Here is a 16,675-nt window from a genome sequence, read left to right as displayed (position 1 = left end):
TCACCTGACCCGATCCCTCTATGACCCCCAGGTTCCCACAAGTCTGGGAAGCAGCTGCCCCCTCATTTAGTCCAAGGAGCTAAAATTCTCAATGGTGCTTTTAGATCATGGACGAAAAAGCAGGTAGGGAGATGTGCCAGGTGTATCCCCAAGCAGAGGGAGGGTGGCTAGTGGGGGTCCCCCAGCATGGGTCCTTCCTTGGGTGGGAGCTAGCCTGCGGAGCCCACCTGTAGTGGGGAGTGCCAGAGGTGGCGCGGAGGGCACCCCAGGGCAGGAGATGGCAGGGGCCTCAGCCTCGCTGGCCAGCAAGGCACTGGCTCCAAAGTGGGCTTCACTCTGAGGTGGACCTTCCTTCCACAGTGTCCCCCGTCATGCCCCCTGTTGTGGCGTGGTGTCCTACCCCCAGGGTACCCACAACAGTATGCCCAGTGCCCCCCAGGCCCCGGGGACAATGCCCCTTCCCTCGCATCCCCCCTAGCAGCACTGCCCTGTCCCCCCTGCCCCTGCCCCCAGCACACTGTCTGGTGACCTCCCATATTTCTGTCCTAGAGCCACATCTCTGGCCTCTGGGCCTAGAACCGTATCTGGTGTCCCTCCCTGTCACCTCAGCCATGTAGTGGCCTTGTGCCCAGGAAGAGGGGATGGCTCATATAATGCCCAGCTGCTGGTGGCCTTGGGCAGCTTGCCCTCTCTGGGACGTGTTACTCCCCCCTGGGGAGGGGTCATGGCAGAGCCTTGTGGGCTGACGTCTGGCTGGAGTGGGCTGACTCGTTCAGGACCCCATGTAGCCGGTACCCCTAGGCCTGTGTGGGCGGCAGTGGGTCCTGGGTTGGTAGGCAGGGGACTACTGGGAGGGACCATGTGGGTGAGTCAAGGTCCGGGAGGCTGAGCCTGCTTCAGCCCCTATGGGTGGGCAGGGATGGGGCGGCATGGCCAGTGCAGGTGGACGTCAGCACCTAGACTGGGCGGCTGACCCCTGGCCCGCGTCTGCTGCCCTCCAGGCTTTGGCGGAGCATGAGGACGAGCTCCCAGAGCACTTCAAACCTTCCCAGCTCATCAAAGACCTCGCCAAAGAGATCCGGCTCAGCGAGGTAGGGCCTGACCCCGGGGGCCGCCAACCCTGTACAGCAGCCCCGCTGCCCACCTGCCAGGGACCACCATGTCTGAGACAGCTGCCACCCCGGCCCTCCAGGGCAGGGCTGCTGCACGGTGGGGACTCCCAGGCACTGTGGCTGCCCATGGCCTCCTGGCCCCAGCCCAGGGACAGCAAGGTGGGTCTCCTCTGCAGCTCCCCAAGTAGGTGGGGAGGGATCCAGAGGGAGGGCCATGCCAGCTGCTGGAGACCCTGGGCTGTCCCAGCCTCTGTGCTGCAGGGTGGGATGGCAGTCCCCACCAAGGATGTAGAGGGGTCAGGTGGCTGATGGGCAGACGATGGCACAGATGTGTTGTATTGATGAATATGTCACATAGTGGTGTAGGCAGGTGTGAGCATGTCGCACGGATGCTGTAGGAGAGATGTCAGCCTGCCCTGTGCGTGGTGTAGAGAGATGCTCCTTCCTCCTGGAGTGTCTCCCAGAGCCCGAGCATAGACCCTCCTGACCGGGGCGGCTGGCCACATCTCCTCCTCCTCTCCCTAGAATGCCTCCAAGGCCGCCCGACCTGAAGTGACCCCAGCTGTCCCCACGGATGAGGTCTGCTTTGGGGACCGGGAGAAAGAGGAGCCCCCATCCCCCATTGAGGCCAGTCCTCCTCGATCCTTCCTGGAGAAAGTGTCCAAAAAAAAGATTCCCAAAACCGTGAAGATGCCCAAGCCGTCCAAAGTTCCCAAGCCCCCCAAACCCCCCAAACCCCCGAAGTCCCCCAAACCGCTGAAGCTCAAGGATGGAGGCAAGAAAAAAGGGAAGAAGTGCAGGGGGGCGGCCTCACCCACCATCCCCAACCTGGACCTGCTGGAGGCACACACCAAGGAGGCACTGACCAAAATTGAGCCTCCGAAGAAAGGCAAGGTGGGTAGTCTCACCCCGTCTGTGGTTGGAGGGCTGCAGACCCCTCAGGAGCTAGGGCTGCTGTGTCCCTGAGATAGAGGATCAGGGTTGGTGGCTGTGTCCTGGTGAGCATGGCGGTGAGGAGAGACCTCCCAGTAAAGGCAGTGGTGTCTGCTAGGACGGGAGTACCACACAGGGTCACCTGGGGGAACGAGCTGGCTGAGTTTCCTCTGGGGCCCAGGTATCAGCTGGGTTCTGAAGGTGGGCCAGGCACCCAGTGGAGACCAGCAGGGAGGCAGAAGGGGGACTGGTGATGGGAGTGGTTACTGGAGGGGCCTGAGCCCCTACAGGCAGTGAGAAAGGCAGGCCTGGCCCCAAGGACCTAGCAGTGTGACCAGAGGTGTGGGCCTTAGGTGTGGGCTTCAGGGACCAGGAGCCCAAGACCAAGCGCCATTGAGGGATTTCCTGCTAATGGGAGGCTGTTACCCACTTCTCGCTGGGGCTGGGGGTGGGGTCAGTGACCACCAGCATCACAGGGCTGCAGTGGGGCACATTGGTTCTCCCTTCATCAAGGCAAAGAGGGTGGATGAATGAATAGATGAACAGATGGATCGATGGGTGGGTGGCAGGAAGAGGGGAGAGAAAGAGGAAGCAGGGAGGGTGCATGAATAGGTGGATGGATGGGCAGGTGGATGGTTGGATAGAAGGGATGAGTGAGTGGGTGGGATGGATGAGTGGGTGGGTGGATGGGAGGTAGATGGGTGGGTAGGTGAGTGAATGGAATGGTGGATAGCTGGATGGATGGATGGGTAGTGGATGGATGGGTGAATGGGATGATGGATGGTAGGTGGATGGGTAGATGGAATGATAGGTAGATGAGATGCATGGATGGATGGGATGGTGGATGAATGGGATGGATGTCTGTATGGGTGGATGAGTGATGGACAGATGGTGGATGGATAGGTGGGATGGATGGTGGGTGAGCAGATGGGGTGGATGGGCCATTGCATGTGAGCCAGTAGGAGGCAGGGGCCCTATGCTGTGTGGCTGTCACTTTGCTGGGTAGCCTCGGGGTTCCTAGACATCCTCCCATGTCCACTGCTGGATCATGACTCCTGTGTCCTAGGCCACAAAGAGCGTCCTGAGCGTGCCCAACAAGGAGGCGATCAGCTCACAGAATGATGTGGAGAGGCTAGAAATCCGAGAGCAAACTAAAAGCAAGTCAGAAGCCAAATGGAAGTACAAGGTGAGGTGTGTGTGTGCACGTGTGTGTGCACCTGCCTGGGGTGGAGGCATCTTCCACAAGATGCAGGTTTGTGAACACCTGTCCCCCGGGGGCAGTGCCAAGCCGGCCTATGGAGGCAAGGGTTGTGAGTGTGGCCTCCGTGGGGCTGCCTTCCACGGCGGGGGCACCTCCTGGCCTGGGGAACCGAGTGCATCACTCTACAAGCTGACAGCTGGCCCTGCTTCGAGCACATGCGACCCGGGGCGGGACCGGGTCCTTTAGGCCCCGAGTGACAGAGAGCAGGGGTTCCTGGGCAACGAGTCGGAGGGAGAGCTAGCTGGGGGCTCAAGGACCGTCTTGGGCTTCCTTTTCAGAACAGCAAACCTGATTCCCTGCTGAAGATGGAGGAGGAGCAGAAGCTGGAGAAGTGTCCTCTGTCGGCGAACAGGGACCCCAAGTTCTCATTTTCCTTCAACAGGAGGCTGCTGGGGTAGGTGCACACTCACACACATGTGCCCTGTCCACGGGCTCACACGTGCCATACGTGCTCACACGTGCTCACGTCACACACCCCCGTTACACACACACATGCTCCATCACAAGTGCTCACACAAATCATACATGCTCATATCACATACCCCATTACACACTTAAACACACTCATGCCCCGTCACACATGTTCACACGCTCACACGTGCTCACATCACACACCCCATTATATACACACTTACACACAAATGTCCCATCACACGTGCTCACACACATCATACGTGCTCACACGTGCTCACACCACATACCCCCATTATACACACACATGCTCTATTACATGTGCTCACACACATCATATGTGCTCACATCACACACCCCCGTTACACACATGCTCACGCACATGCGCCCCGTCCATGGGCTCACAAACGTCATAACGTGCTCACATGTGCACACACCCCCATCACACATGCTCATGCACATGCGCCTCCTCCTGTAGGCTCCCCAGCCGAGGCCCCCCCCCCCAGCCGAGTGAGCAGACCCCATCCCTGCCTCCCAGGCCGTAGCCCTGGTGGGTGGAGAGGGGGCAGCTGGCAGAGGAGCAGAGCATGACTTGGTTGCTGTCCTGGGCTGGTGCAGAGGGGGTAGGGTGGGTCAGGGTCCTGGCCTCAGGGCACAAAGACTGGTGGGGAGGGGCCAGCGTGAACCTCATATTATCAAATGTGCCTAAAATTATGGCTGAGATGAGGGCTATGGAAGAATGATTTGGGGCCCGAGAAATCAGGAGGGCCTCCTGGAGGAGGTGGCACTGAGCTGAGGTGGAGGCCCTAGCCTGAGAGGGTGTGTGTGTGTGAATGGGTACATCCATGTTCTAGACCATGAATGGGCGCATCTGCTGAGCAGCTTGGCCAGCCAGCCACCCCTCACCCGCCGAGAAGCCCCACCTGCTGTGGTCTGTCTGAAGTCAGGGTGGGTGCCCCTCGGTGGGGGAGCAGGGTGGCTGGGGCCAGTGTCCTGCCCTGGCCTTCAAGGCCCTCGCTGCAGGTGGTGGGGAGACAGGGCCACTCAGGGCCTGGCGGGGTGGGCCGGGGGCCTTGGTCACGGAGGAGGCAGCAGCGGTGCGCACGTGAGCCATGTCACCCCATGTGTGCCCCATGTGTAGCAGGGCTGCCTGGCGCTCGGAGCCACCCTGCTGGGAGCTGACGCGGGCCTGCCCTGCCCACTGTCCCCGATGTTCCCACTGCCCCCACTGTCCCCACTGCTGGGCACGCCCAGAGCCCTCCTTGCCCTGAGGGAAGGCCCAGCTGAAGGACGGTCTTTAGAATATTGTCTGAATTTATGCTCCCGAGAGCTGTGCAGGGGATGCAGGACATTGGCATGAGCCAGGCTGGTGCAGGACTCTGGGGGCTTGGGGAGCACATTATCGAGGCCTAGCAGGGGCCGTGGGGATGCTGACACTGCTCGTGCTGCCTCAGCCCCAAGGCCCTGAAGCCGCAGCCCAGCCCGGGCGTGTTTGGGGCCATGCAGAGCTTCAAGGAGGACAAGCCGCAGCCCGTGCGGGACGAGTACGAGTACGTGTCGGACGACGGGGAGCTCAAGATTGACGAGTTTCCCATCCGGAGGAAGAGGACAGCCCCCAAGAGAGACTTGTCTTGTGAGTGAGGGCGTGAGGGTGGGGAGTGGGCCGTCCTCTGTGGCCTCTGCCAGACGCCCGTCTGCTGTGTTTCAGTCTTACTGGATGGGAAGGAGCCACTGCCCGTGCCCGTCATGAAGCCAAAGCTGGAGTCCGCACTCTACAAGGTGAGGCCGAGCCGTGTGTCCATGCCCGCCTTGGGCTGGTCTGCGCATGCGGGACCCTGCTGATGGCCTGGTGTGGGAGCTGCAAAAGGGTTGTCCTCTTCTGCCTCTCCTCGGGGGTTTTCGTGGGGAGGGTGGCCAGGGTTCAGGCTGTGGCCCTGTGGAGGAGGGCTGAAAGCAGGGGTCTGTGGGTCTCTGCGGGTGGCTGCCCCGCCATGACCATGACAGATGGTGCCAGGCCCAGCAGCTCCCAGGAGGCCAGGTCCCTGCAGAGCCACCTGCCAGGGACTGTGGGTCTGAGCTTCCACTTCTTCCCTGCCCAGCCCCCCAGCTCCTTGTATCTCTGGTCAGGATTGGGGTTCATGTGGGAGGCCCTGTGAACCGGGTCCTCTGGGGAAACAGGGCATGAGGACAGCCCCATCCCACGGGCAGGCCTGCAGTCCCAGTGGAAAGCTCCGGCAACCTCCTGTACGGTGTGTCTGGCCAGCTGGCCCTGCGGTGCCCATTACAAGGGCTGGCTCTTTAAAAACTTGGAGAAACATCTTTCCGTGCAGGGGGAAATAGCAGGTCCCCTAAAGCCTCTGACCTGTGGCCCTGTCCCCACAATAGAGCGACGACTCCTCTGATGAGGGCTCACTGCACATTGACACGGACACCAAGCCTGCCCGCAACGCCAAAGTGAAGAAGGAGGGTGCAGGCTCGGCGGCAGGCATCCTGGACCTCCTGCAGGCCAGCGAGGAGGTGGGAGCCCTTGAGTACAACCCCAACAGGTAGGTCCGGGGTGCCTGCAGAGAGGCCGTGGGGAGCGGGTACCCCTGGGGAGGAGCCCAGGCCACGCCAACGTGGGGCCATTTGTGCCCTCACCGCAGAGGCAGGGCAGCCAGAGCAGGACCCGTGCCCCACAGAGGGGCTGCCTAGTGGCCAGAGAGGTGAGTAGGGGGCCGCACCCCACCCACCACAGTCCTGGACACCCAGCTCCAGCCATGACGTCTGGCTGGCTCCATCTGGACGCTACCCAGATGCTCTGAAGGTCATGTAGGAAATTTTCCGTGGCGCAAACCCAGCCTCCTGGTCAAGGGCATGTGGTATCTTTGGGCCCTGGGGCTGCAGAGACCTCACCCCGCAGGGATGGAGACCATGGCCTCAGAGCTTGGGGATGGAAGAGCTGTGGCCCGAGGAGGGTTCCCAGGGCCACACCCCGTGGGGCACGGGGGCCACACCAGACTGTCCTGAAGCCCCGTGTGCACCCCAACATGCCTTCATGTGGCTGCGGCCGTGAAGGCCCCAGGGTGGCCTGGCCTCTGATGGGAGATGAACCAGCTAACCCCTCCAGGCTTCGTTGGATGAAGGGCCCGGGCTCATTTTTCTGGACATGGTCCCAGTTGAATTCTCTCTCCATCTGCTTAAACTGGGTTAATAAGCGTTGTGTTCATTTTTTCCCCACATGGGATTTCCACAAGTAGCACAGACAGCTTACCCGCCGTGGGCTCCCTGCCGCCTTGGGGGACCAGAGCCCCACCTGCCTGTTGATGGACCCGGGTGTGGGGTCCCAGGGGTCTGCATGTGCTGGGCACCGATGTCCAGGCAGGGAGACCTGCCGGGGAAGGGCAGCCTGTGCAGCCTGCACGGGGCTCCCCTACATCTGCCTCTGAGGTGAGGCCATGTTTCCAGAACCCAGGTCCCAGGGCCGCGTGAACCCGCAGGGAGGCTGCTCCCGGCGGGTGTAGACACCCAAAGCCAAGGAGGTGGAGTCGAATGGCTGAGTCTCCATTCAGGACTCTGGAACTCCATGTTCCCTTCAGATGGCCAGAGGCCTGCATCTCCTACCCTCCAGGAGGGACTTCTGTAGAGGTGCCCCAAGGGCCCCTCACCCACAGATGCCCTGTGGCCTCTGCCGTGGTGGGATGGGGCCTGAGGCCCCTTTGCTGGGACAAGCCTGACTGTGACCCTGGTTCACTGAGGGCAGGGCGCTGCTGCTGGTGCTGGCCCCTGGGGGCACCATTACACTGGGAACCTCAGTTGCCCCCTGAAGGTCAAGATGCTGGAGAGCAGGGTCTCTGCATGGGGGACACGGGGACCCGGGCCCGGGAGGAGGGCCGCCCGTGTGCAATGCCACGCTCACTACCTGCAGACACATGTGCCCTCACACCACCCGCACGTGCACATGCGTGCCTGCCAGGCCCACCCCCTCTCCCCGCTGCAGGCGGTTCCTCTCCCCAATCTCCCGATTGGAGAGCAGGTCAGTTTTTGATGGTCCATTTGCTCTGTTTTAAGTTTTCGCTGCTGGGAAAAAAAAGCTGAAAAAAATGGAGGGAAATATGTTAATTTGCTGTGGATGGTTGGCAGTGCGCACCACAGGGGAAGGGGAATGCTGGAATGATAATTGGAGGATTAAGAGATTATTTTCCATGTGAGCTAGGTAGACTGTGCTCCTTGATTCACTGGCCCTGTGTGGACAGACATGTGGCCCCTGCTGCCTGCGGCCCTGGGCTCTCAGGCCTGCCCCTTGGAGCAACCAAACTGGGCAGGGACCCCATGGTGGTGGGGGGATCCTGTGCAGTGTGTGCCCTGGCCCCAGCCCTCCCCGCTCTGGCTGAGGGGCCGTGTGGACACCCCAGAGCCTGGAGTCATGGGGGGTGGGGAGCCCACTGCTGTTCCCCTGTGGGCAGAGGTCTGTCCTGTTCAGAGACCCCCAGTGACCATGCTGCACAGCCCCCTTGTGCTCCAGGACAGATCCTCGCAGTGGGGCTGGGGAGGCTGCATCCGTGGCAGGGAGTTCCCGCCTCTGTGGGGGGTGGGGGTTGCTGCCTGGACTGGACCTTTTCATTGTTTTGGCCTTGGGTCTGCAGTCCGGCCCCAGCAGAAACCAGAGCGCTGTGGTCCTGTGTCAGGGCGGGAGCTGGGGTGGTGCCCGGGCCTGGAGCCAGCAGTGACCAGCAGGACGGTTCTGTCCACGCTGGCCTCCCTGGGCCCTGCGTGCTCCCTGGGGGCCAGCTCCACCCCCAACCTCCAGCCTGAGGCCTGGGAAGCTCTCATTTCCACGTGGGGACTCATGGTCCCTTTTCAGGTTAAGGGTTCTACTACATGTGCTCCAAAACACTTTGGGGGGAGGGGAGGGGGGAAGGGTGTAGGGGAGGGCGTGAGAGCCACTGATGCAGGATTTTGCTGAACCTCTGACAGGGCTTGCTTGGACTGACACTTTGGCTGCTGCTTTGGGGTTGCAGGACCCCTCAGTGAGCCCTGCCCCTGAGGCACCTGGGCAGGCAGGAGGGGGCCTGGACTTCCGATATCAGGAGAGGACCCTGCTCCCTGGGTTTTCTGGTCTGTGAAGAGAGGAGGGCTGTGGGGCCCCAGCAGCCAGGCACGGGGTGGGAGCCTGTGCCTGGCTGCTGGGGCCCAGGGGCTGGAGGGAGGGTCAGTTCAGTAGGACCCTGCAGCCCAGGGTGGGCTGTCCTGCCCCCCATGACAGGGTCCACAGGGATGAGGAGGATGAAGCTTCTGGAGGAGCCCAGACCTGTGCTTTGTGAGCTCTCCCCATCCAGCCATGTCCAGGACCCTGGTGATGCAGGGAGAGGCCCTGTGCCCCCCCAGAGCCCAGCAGAAAGCATAGTGCCAGGCATAGCCTCACAGGGTGTCTCAGGAGCCAGAGCAGGTCCTGGAGGGAGGGGAGCTGGAGCTTTAGGGACTGCGGGTGCAGGGTCAGGGCAGTGGGAGGCAGCCTTGGGAAAGCACAGCACCCATGGGGGTGGCTGAGGACCTGGGGCTGAGCTGACATGTGGCCATCGGGTAGAGAACAAGATGGAAGGGGCAGCTGCGATCAGACGCATGGGCACTCCCTGTCTGCCCCTCCCTGTGTCCCTGCTCCATGCCTTCTCTGTCCCTGCAGGGTGTGAGGGCAGACACCTGGCTGTTCCTTTTTTTTTTTTTTTTTTAAAGATTTTATTTATTTATACCTGAGAGACCCAGAGAAAGGCAGACACAGGCAGAGGGAGAAGCAGGCTCCCTGTGGGGAGCCCGCTGTGGGACTCGATCCTGGGTCTCCAGGATCACATCCTGGGCTGAAGGCAGACACTCAACTGCTGAGCCACCCAGGCACCCTGAGGGCCCCTCTCCTAAGCAGGAGTCATGAGCAACCACTGTGTTCCAGCCCGTGTGTCCTCGCCGCTGAGTGGGAGGGAGCAGGGGCGGTGGGCGCTGGGCACTGAGCTGAGTGCCTGTCTCTCTGTGCCCCCAGCCAGCCCCCGGCCTCCCCCAGCACACAGGAAGCCATTCAGGGAATGCTGTCCATGGCCAACCTGCAGGCCTCTGACTCCTGCCTGCAGACCACATGGGGTGCTGGCCAGGCCAAGGGCAGCTCACTGGCAGCCCACGGGGCCCGGAAGAACGGGGGTGGCAGCAAGAGCGCGGGCAAAAGGCTGCTGAAGAGGGCGGCCAAGAGCAGCATGGACCTGGACGACTATGAGGAGGAGCAGGACCACCTGGACGCCTGCTTCAAGGACTCGGATTATGGTGAGCCTCAGGGGCGGGCGGGGCCTGTCTGCGGTGCTGGCCATGTGGGGCCGGGCCTCCTCCAGGACACGGGAGGCAGCCTTCGGAAGGTGTCCCCAGGGAAGGGGCACCACTATCGCCACCCAGGAGGAATGCCCCTGGCCCCACCCCAGAGCCCCCGTGCATGTGCACCATGTGTGGTACATGCTGTCCTCATGGGCTCTCCAGGGCGTGTGCCCACAGCCCCGAGCCTGTGCTGGGCTCACCCCCCACCTCTCCCGGCTGCTCCCATCCCAGTCGCCTGGTGGCCTCCACCTATCACCTCTGTGGATGCTGCGCTGTGGACGCAGGTGCGGGGGCTTTGTGAGGCCAGTTGTGGGGTGTCCCAGGCACGGACCTAGGAGGCGGCGTCCTGGGTGGAGGGCAGATGCCCTGCCTTGGCCTAGCCACCCCGCGGCCATATGCTTGCACACTGCTTGAGACCCCATCCACTTGGTCGGTCTCGGTGTGGATAATGACACTGAGGCCCAGAGCGGCCACCTCGGAGGTGGGCAGAGTGGGGGGGGGCCCAGGGCTGACCCCTCACCACTGACCACAGCCTTTCAGACCCTGCCCTTGGGGCTCCTGGCAGTTTGGTGGGGGCTGCTGCCGGTCTTGGGGAGGGTCTCAGGAACGAGGACCTGCCTGCACACCATGGCCTGCCCCCAGGGGTGGTTAGGGCCCAGGGGTGCTGGCTCTGGTGGTGCAGGGGCTGCCTTGGAGCTCACGCTTCTGCCCCCAGAAGAGCCCTCTCCGAGTGGAGGCTGGCCCTGGACCTTCTGCTGGACTCCCAGGGTCCTGGCTGGGAGTTGGCTGGGGTTGCCACTGGGGGGGGGTGGCTGGGGCCGGTAGGGGGCTAGCTGGGTGGGTAGCTGGGGACCCACCCCAGTCTGATAGACTGTTGGCAGTGAGCTCCCTTGGGGGGCAGGGCAGGCCCTGGAGGTGGCAAGACACCCCTGTAGTGGGGGCACCTGGGGTCACCAGGGCTATCAGGTGGGGCTTGCTTCCCGGGGACCCGCTGGGTGGGCTCCAGGGATGCTGGGTGTTTCCCTCTCTGCAGCCACAGAGCAGGGGACCTGCTAGGAGGCCCTGTGGCCAGGCCCGATGGTTTGGGGGCTGCCTATGCCGTGCATGGGCAGCCGTTCTGGGGGGGGACAGCAGCTCACCAGACCTGCCCACAGAAGCTTTGTCCCCCGCGGCATCACTGGCTCAGGTCCTCCCCCCACCCCGTAGTTTATCCCTCTCTGGAGTCGGATGAGGACAGTCCTGTCTTCAAGTCCCGGTCCAAGAGGAGGAAAGGCTCTGACGACGCTCCCTACAGCCCCACAGGTAGTGTGTGGAACTGGGCGCCCCCTGCGCATCCCTCTGGCTTCAAGGCTGTGGCTGGGGGTGCGGGTGGGGGCCTGCGGGGGCCTCAGTGGGGCTGCACTCCTCCTGTGAGTGGGCTAGGCGGGTGGGGGTCCCCATGGGGTCTGAGAGAGCAGCCCTGGGAAGGCCACGAGTGCACCTGGCGGGGTCATGGCAGCCATGGGGGTGGGGGGCTTGTCACCATCTGCATGACCCCACCTGCTTGCTCCTGTCTTGCTGGCATGGGCCCTTCACATCGGGGCTCACGTTGTGATCTTGGACAGATGGGGGCCGGGTCATGGGGCCCGGGAGGGCATGCAGGTGATGGGGGGGACACCGCTCGAGCAGGTGTCCTTCTCTCCCACAGCAAGGGTTGGGCCATCGGTGCCAAGGCAGGACAGGCCTGTGCGCGAGGGCACCAGGGTGGCCTCCATCGAGACTGGGCTGGCAGCTGCTGCAGCCAAGCTGTCCCAGCAGGTGAGGAGGGAGCCTGCCTCTGCTTCCAGGGGGGGCCAGGGGCTGTCACGGGCTTGGGGTCACTGGAGCAGTGCTGACCCCTGGGGGGGTGTTGGGGAGGCAGGAACTGGCCACTCAGGGTTGGGTAATGGGGGGTGATGGGGCAGGGGACTCACCCCCTCGCTCAGGAGGCCTGAGGGGCCACTCAGCGTCTGAGGCCGCCCATGTGCTGTGTCCAAAGGAGGAGCAGAAGAGCAGGAAGAAAAAGAACACCAAGAGGAAGCTGGCTCCCAACACGCCCTCCCCCTCCGCCTCCACCACGTCTGCCAGCACCACGTCTGCCAGCACCACGTCTGCCTCCACCACCTCGGCTTCCACCACCTCGGCCTCCACCACCTCGGCCTCCACCACCTCGGCCTCCACCACCCCGGCCTCCACCACCCCGGCCTCCACCAGCACAGCCAGTAGCCAGGCCTCCCAGGAGGGCAGCTCACCTGAGCCCCCACCTGAGGCACACAGCAGCAGCCTGGCGGACCACGAATACACGGCGGCCGGAGCCTTTGCAGGGGTGCAGGCTGGCCGAGCCTCCCAGCCCATGGCCCCCGGGGTCTTCCTCACACAGAGGCGGCCCTCCACATCATCCCCCAACAACACCGCTGCCAAAGGTACCATGCCTGCATCCCCCAGGCGGCCCGTGGCTATACCGTGGGGACGGCAGGTTCCTTGTGCAGCTTGGCCATGTGTCCACAGCCACCCCTCGGCCCTTTGGACATGAAGCTGTGGTCACACGTGGGTCGGGCGGGTCTGGTGGCCTGGGCTTCAGGGCCTGGCCAGGAGGAGGTGTGGTCAGTGCCAGGCTGAAGGCTCCTGGGAGGGCCCGAGGGGATCCGTTGGGGGCAGGACTGCTGCGAGGTCCTTGGTCCCCACCGTCCCCTGAGCCCCACCTGCCTCCACCTTGTGCCTCACCCCTGTAGCAGTGCTCCCCACCCTTGTCACTGTGCCCCAAGGGTGGGACCCTGGCCTCCCCTGGTCTCTGCTCACCTGGCACATTTCCGTCTCCTCTGCCTGCAGGAAAACGTACAAAGAAGGGCATGGCCACCGCCAAGCAGAGGCTTGGGAAAATTTTGAAAATTCATCGGAATGGAAAACTGCTCCTTTAAAGTTTGGAAAGCCAGGATCCTTCTGCTCCGCTCAGGACCCCCGGAGCCCCGCTAGGACATCAGCCCCCAGGAGGGCGGCCGCGCTGCCTCACCCTGGGGAGGGCCTGGCCCTCCCGGCCACCACTCCCCCCATATGAGCATCTGTTGCTTCAGCCGGCAGAGTGTACCGACGCGGACGGACGTCCTTTCTCAAGTTGCTTAGAGTGACCAGTTCCCGAAACTCGGCCCTGCCTGTTTGAGGACCATTCCAGTTCCAGGAGAGCCTCTGGGCCCCCCTGAGTGTGGGTGTGATCACAGGGCTTCTGCAGCTCTGTTGGGAACATGAGTCCTTCGAGGAAGGAGGAGTGAGCCAGTGCTCACCAGGCCCAGAGTCCGAGCTGGCCACAGGCCGGTAGGCTCCAGAGGCTTAAAAAAGGAAAGAACACTAGAGAGGAGGAGGAGAGAGTGGGGTCTTCTGTGCCCCCTTGCTCTTCCTGAGTGATTCTCAGACAGTCCAGAGAGTGTGCGGCCCGGCCGGGAGAGGGGCCTCTGTGCTCCTGGCTGGTGGGTGGCGGGCCGGATGGTGGGTGTCGTGCCCTGAACGGCTGGGGCCTTTCTTGGGACACCGGAGCCGTGAGCAGGGTCAGTGTGTTGGTGGGGGGGGGCTCCGTCACGGGGTTCCCCCCTCCCCCCCAGGCAGGGTCGGGCCCAGCTGTGATGTGGGGCCTGGGGGCCTGGGCCAAGCGGTGTGGGGGGGGCCCGTGCTGCCCCCCCGGCTACACTCCTAGAAGCACTTCTCAGCCGAGGCACCCCGCCTGGCGGGGCGGATGGTGGCGGGCAGCCCGAGGACGCGGGGCCTGGCACATCTGTCTTGTCACCTGTGTGTTTGGTGTCGAGTCCCCAGGTGGACCCCGGACTGAACGTCTGCCCGTCGACATGGAGGGGGCTGGAGTTGTTTCTCAGGCAATCCTGTATTTTAATTTTAGATGTATCTCCTGAAGCATATTTTTCATAGAATGTAGCGTGTAAATAGCTTTTTAAATAACTTCTTTTTTATAAGAGTAAAAGTATCTTTAGGAATTTCTTTCTAGAGAGTCCGTCATTAACATTTATACGAGTTTTTTGCCGAGTATGACGAACACTTGGGTTTGCCTTCCTTCTTTCTGTTTATTGTTCCTGTTGGTGTTACTTTTTTGTTTTAGGAACTAAGGTATTGCCTGAAAAACAAGTGGTGTCTGCGGAGCTTTCTCTGTGTGTTTGCAGCAGCAAACCGCGCCCCAGACCCGTTCCACGCGGCGGGCGAGGGGTCTCTGACTCGGACACCAGCTCTTTCTTTCCGTCTCGTTGGCGAAGGGGGTGGGGATGCAGTTATTTTACTTAGCACCTTGTGAAGTGTTTCTGTGTTTTGTGATGCTGTAATTTATTAATGTTTGTAGCTTTTTATATTTGTACATTTCTTATGAGCTTTGTTTATACGCCTGTCCCGGGCGCTGTGTCCGTGAGGCCAGCCCCGAGGCTGGCGGACGAGCTCGCAGGGCGCCCACGGCGCCCACCGTGCCGTCCCGGCGTCTGTGAGGCTCCTTTCCCGTCCTCGTTGAACATTTATATAATCTAACCCGGCCATCAAGCTATTCTCTCTCTCTCTCTTTTATTTTTTAAAGTTTATTATTATTATTTGGCAACATGTACATTTCTAACAAAGTTTACCGTGGCTATTAAAGTGTTTTATTTCCCAATTCATATTACTCTTGTATCGAGTCCATGAGGTCTAAGGCAGCTTAGATCAAAGTTTTAAAAGAGTAAAAATATTTCAGGTTTTGTACAGAACCATGTCTGTGTTGTTCTGCTCACTCGCCAGCGTCTGCTCCCGTGGTGGGGGTGGTGGGAGGGGGCACCGAAGGCTGGGCCCACGTGCTGCCCTGCACCCCAGAGCCGCCGTGCCCCACGCCGCCTGCAGGAATGGCCCGAAGAGCCCGTGGGGGCCAGCAGCCTGTGGGACCCCGGCTCAGTGACTGCGGCCCCGGGCAGCCTCGGGAGCCTCCAGAAGCACCTGCTGCCCACGGTGCGTACCTAGCGGAGGCCGGTGAGTGCAGGCCAGGCACCCAGAGATGCTCCGTGGCTGTGCAGGATCTGTCTACGCCCCTGCAGTTGGGACGTGGGGCCGGAGAGGACGGAGGGTTCGGGCAGCCGGGAGGGACCCTCTGGGCATCCCTGCTGCCAGCCGGGCCTATCATACTGAGGCTGGTCCACGGGGGCCAGTGGGCTTGGTCTGGGCATGGGGCTCCAGCTAGCAGAGCTGCCTGTCCATGCACCAAGCCTCCAGACACAGGCCGCCCCGCTGAGAGCGTCTGTGGGTGGGCAGTGTATTCAGACGGTGTGTGGGTGGCAGTTCATCATGTGCCATTTGTGACAAAGCACAGCAAGGTCCCTCCATCCTGCTGGGCAGCCAGCGTGGCCGTCTGTGCCCCACGCGGCTGAGCGCCTCCAGGACCTCCCTGAGCTCAGGGAGGGTTGGGGTGCTGCCCCCCAGTGGTGCCCTGTGTCTACATGGGGCGGCCCCTCTGTTGTGCATCTCAGGCATTGCTGCCCTTGGAGGTGGCACCGTCCCAGAGCCCCCAACAGCCCACGTCCCCCCGACTGGGCACTCTCCCTGCTTGCCGCTGTCTTATCCCTGCCCAGCTCCAGACAGATTCTGCTCCATGGCTCCGGGGGGGGGGGGGGGGCGGTGACCACGCTGTCACCTCACAGCCATCAGGTGCCCTGTTCTGCAGGCCCCTCTCTGGATGCCCACCAAACCCAGACTGGCCTGCCCTGAGCCCGCACCCTGGAGGCTGGGCCGTCTGGGTGCTCCTGGTGCCCCCGCCTTCATGTGGCTGTCGGGACTGGACCTTCAGAGCTTGTCTGGGGGTTGGGGGCTGAGGCCAGGGCTGGGGAAGAGGTTCCCAGAGGCTACCCAGCATCCCCTGAGCCCTAGGCCCCGACGCAGCATCCCTGGGCCATGCCCTGTGCCCCCACGGGGCCCCGCAGCCTGTGCGAGGTGTCTCAACAGGGTCCCTGGCTGGGCGTGTCTGAGCTGTGGCCCTGGGTGCACCCTGCAGGGCTGGAAGGGCCAGGTGCTGCGGATCTTCTTGGGTCTCCCCCTCCCGGCAGGGCAGGCTGTGTGGTCCATTCATATCCAGGTCCCAGCTCCAGGTCACCACGCTTCCTTCCCACCGCCTCCACTGCCGGCCTCTGGACTTCCAGACGCCCCCGCGGGCACGAGCCCCGCAAGCATGAGCTCCAGGCCCAAGGCCCCTGCCCCCGTGCCAGGCTCCCACAGCAGGTACAGCAGGTGCAGGTCAGCTGCTGAGGCTGACCGCCTCCAGGTGGGGAGGCCCAGCACCCACTCCCAGGCTCCTGACCCCAGGCCCTAGCTCCCCACCTCCCCGCATCCTGTGGACCTGCAGAGCCCGAGGAGGGTGGCCCTAGGGGTGGCTGGAGCCATCGTCACCACCACAGGGCCCACGCCGCGCTCCAGCCCGGCCTTTCCAAGTCCAGCGGGATTCCATGGTCACCCACAGCTGCTACGTGCCGGGCCAGGCGGTGCTCAGAACCTTCTGGAGCCATCATCCAGCCCACTTCCCCAAAGAGGTCGCGGAGCTCAGGAGAGACCACTGCCCGGCCTGGAGGAGGACAACGCCTGGCCAGCCCCTGCCGCGCACACCCAGGTAAGG

The 16,675-nt window shown here is 62.6% G+C and overlaps 1 protein-coding gene across 2 annotated transcripts in view; it reads left to right on the top strand.

Annotated features, from left to right (window-relative positions):
* Nucleotides 1–14,789, top strand: part of PHF2 (PHD finger protein 2) — a 63,016-nt gene extending 48,227 nt beyond the window's left edge. For both annotated transcript variants that reach the window (XM_055309607.1, XM_055309608.1), the window contains exons 10-22: nucleotides 32–123; nucleotides 1,002–1,091; nucleotides 1,638–2,006; nucleotides 3,112–3,231; nucleotides 3,585–3,700; nucleotides 5,172–5,350; nucleotides 5,426–5,496; nucleotides 6,103–6,263; nucleotides 9,728–10,002; nucleotides 11,254–11,349; nucleotides 11,735–11,844; nucleotides 12,065–12,488; nucleotides 12,895–14,789. In XM_055309607.1, coding sequence (XP_055165582.1) covers nucleotides 32–123; nucleotides 1,002–1,091; nucleotides 1,638–2,006; nucleotides 3,112–3,231; nucleotides 3,585–3,700; nucleotides 5,172–5,350; nucleotides 5,426–5,496; nucleotides 6,103–6,263; nucleotides 9,728–10,002; nucleotides 11,254–11,349; nucleotides 11,735–11,844; nucleotides 12,065–12,488; nucleotides 12,895–12,983 — 2,192 coding nt within the window. In that variant the 3' untranslated portion in view covers nucleotides 12,984–14,789. The remainder of the gene's footprint in view (nucleotides 1–31; nucleotides 124–1,001; nucleotides 1,092–1,637; nucleotides 2,007–3,111; nucleotides 3,232–3,584; nucleotides 3,701–5,171; nucleotides 5,351–5,425; nucleotides 5,497–6,102; nucleotides 6,264–9,727; nucleotides 10,003–11,253; nucleotides 11,350–11,734; nucleotides 11,845–12,064; nucleotides 12,489–12,894) is intronic.
* Nucleotides 14,790–16,675: the final 1,886 nt, after the last annotated feature.

The sequence above is a fragment of the Nyctereutes procyonoides genome, unplaced genomic scaffold (genome assembly GCF_905146905.1).
Source record: "Nyctereutes procyonoides isolate TBG_1078 unplaced genomic scaffold, NYPRO_anot_genome, whole genome shotgun sequence".
Lineage (NCBI taxonomy): Eukaryota > Metazoa > Chordata > Mammalia > Carnivora > Canidae > Nyctereutes > Nyctereutes procyonoides.
Note: the sequence above shows the minus strand (reverse complement) of the source record. Positions and strands in the feature narration are given on the sequence as shown.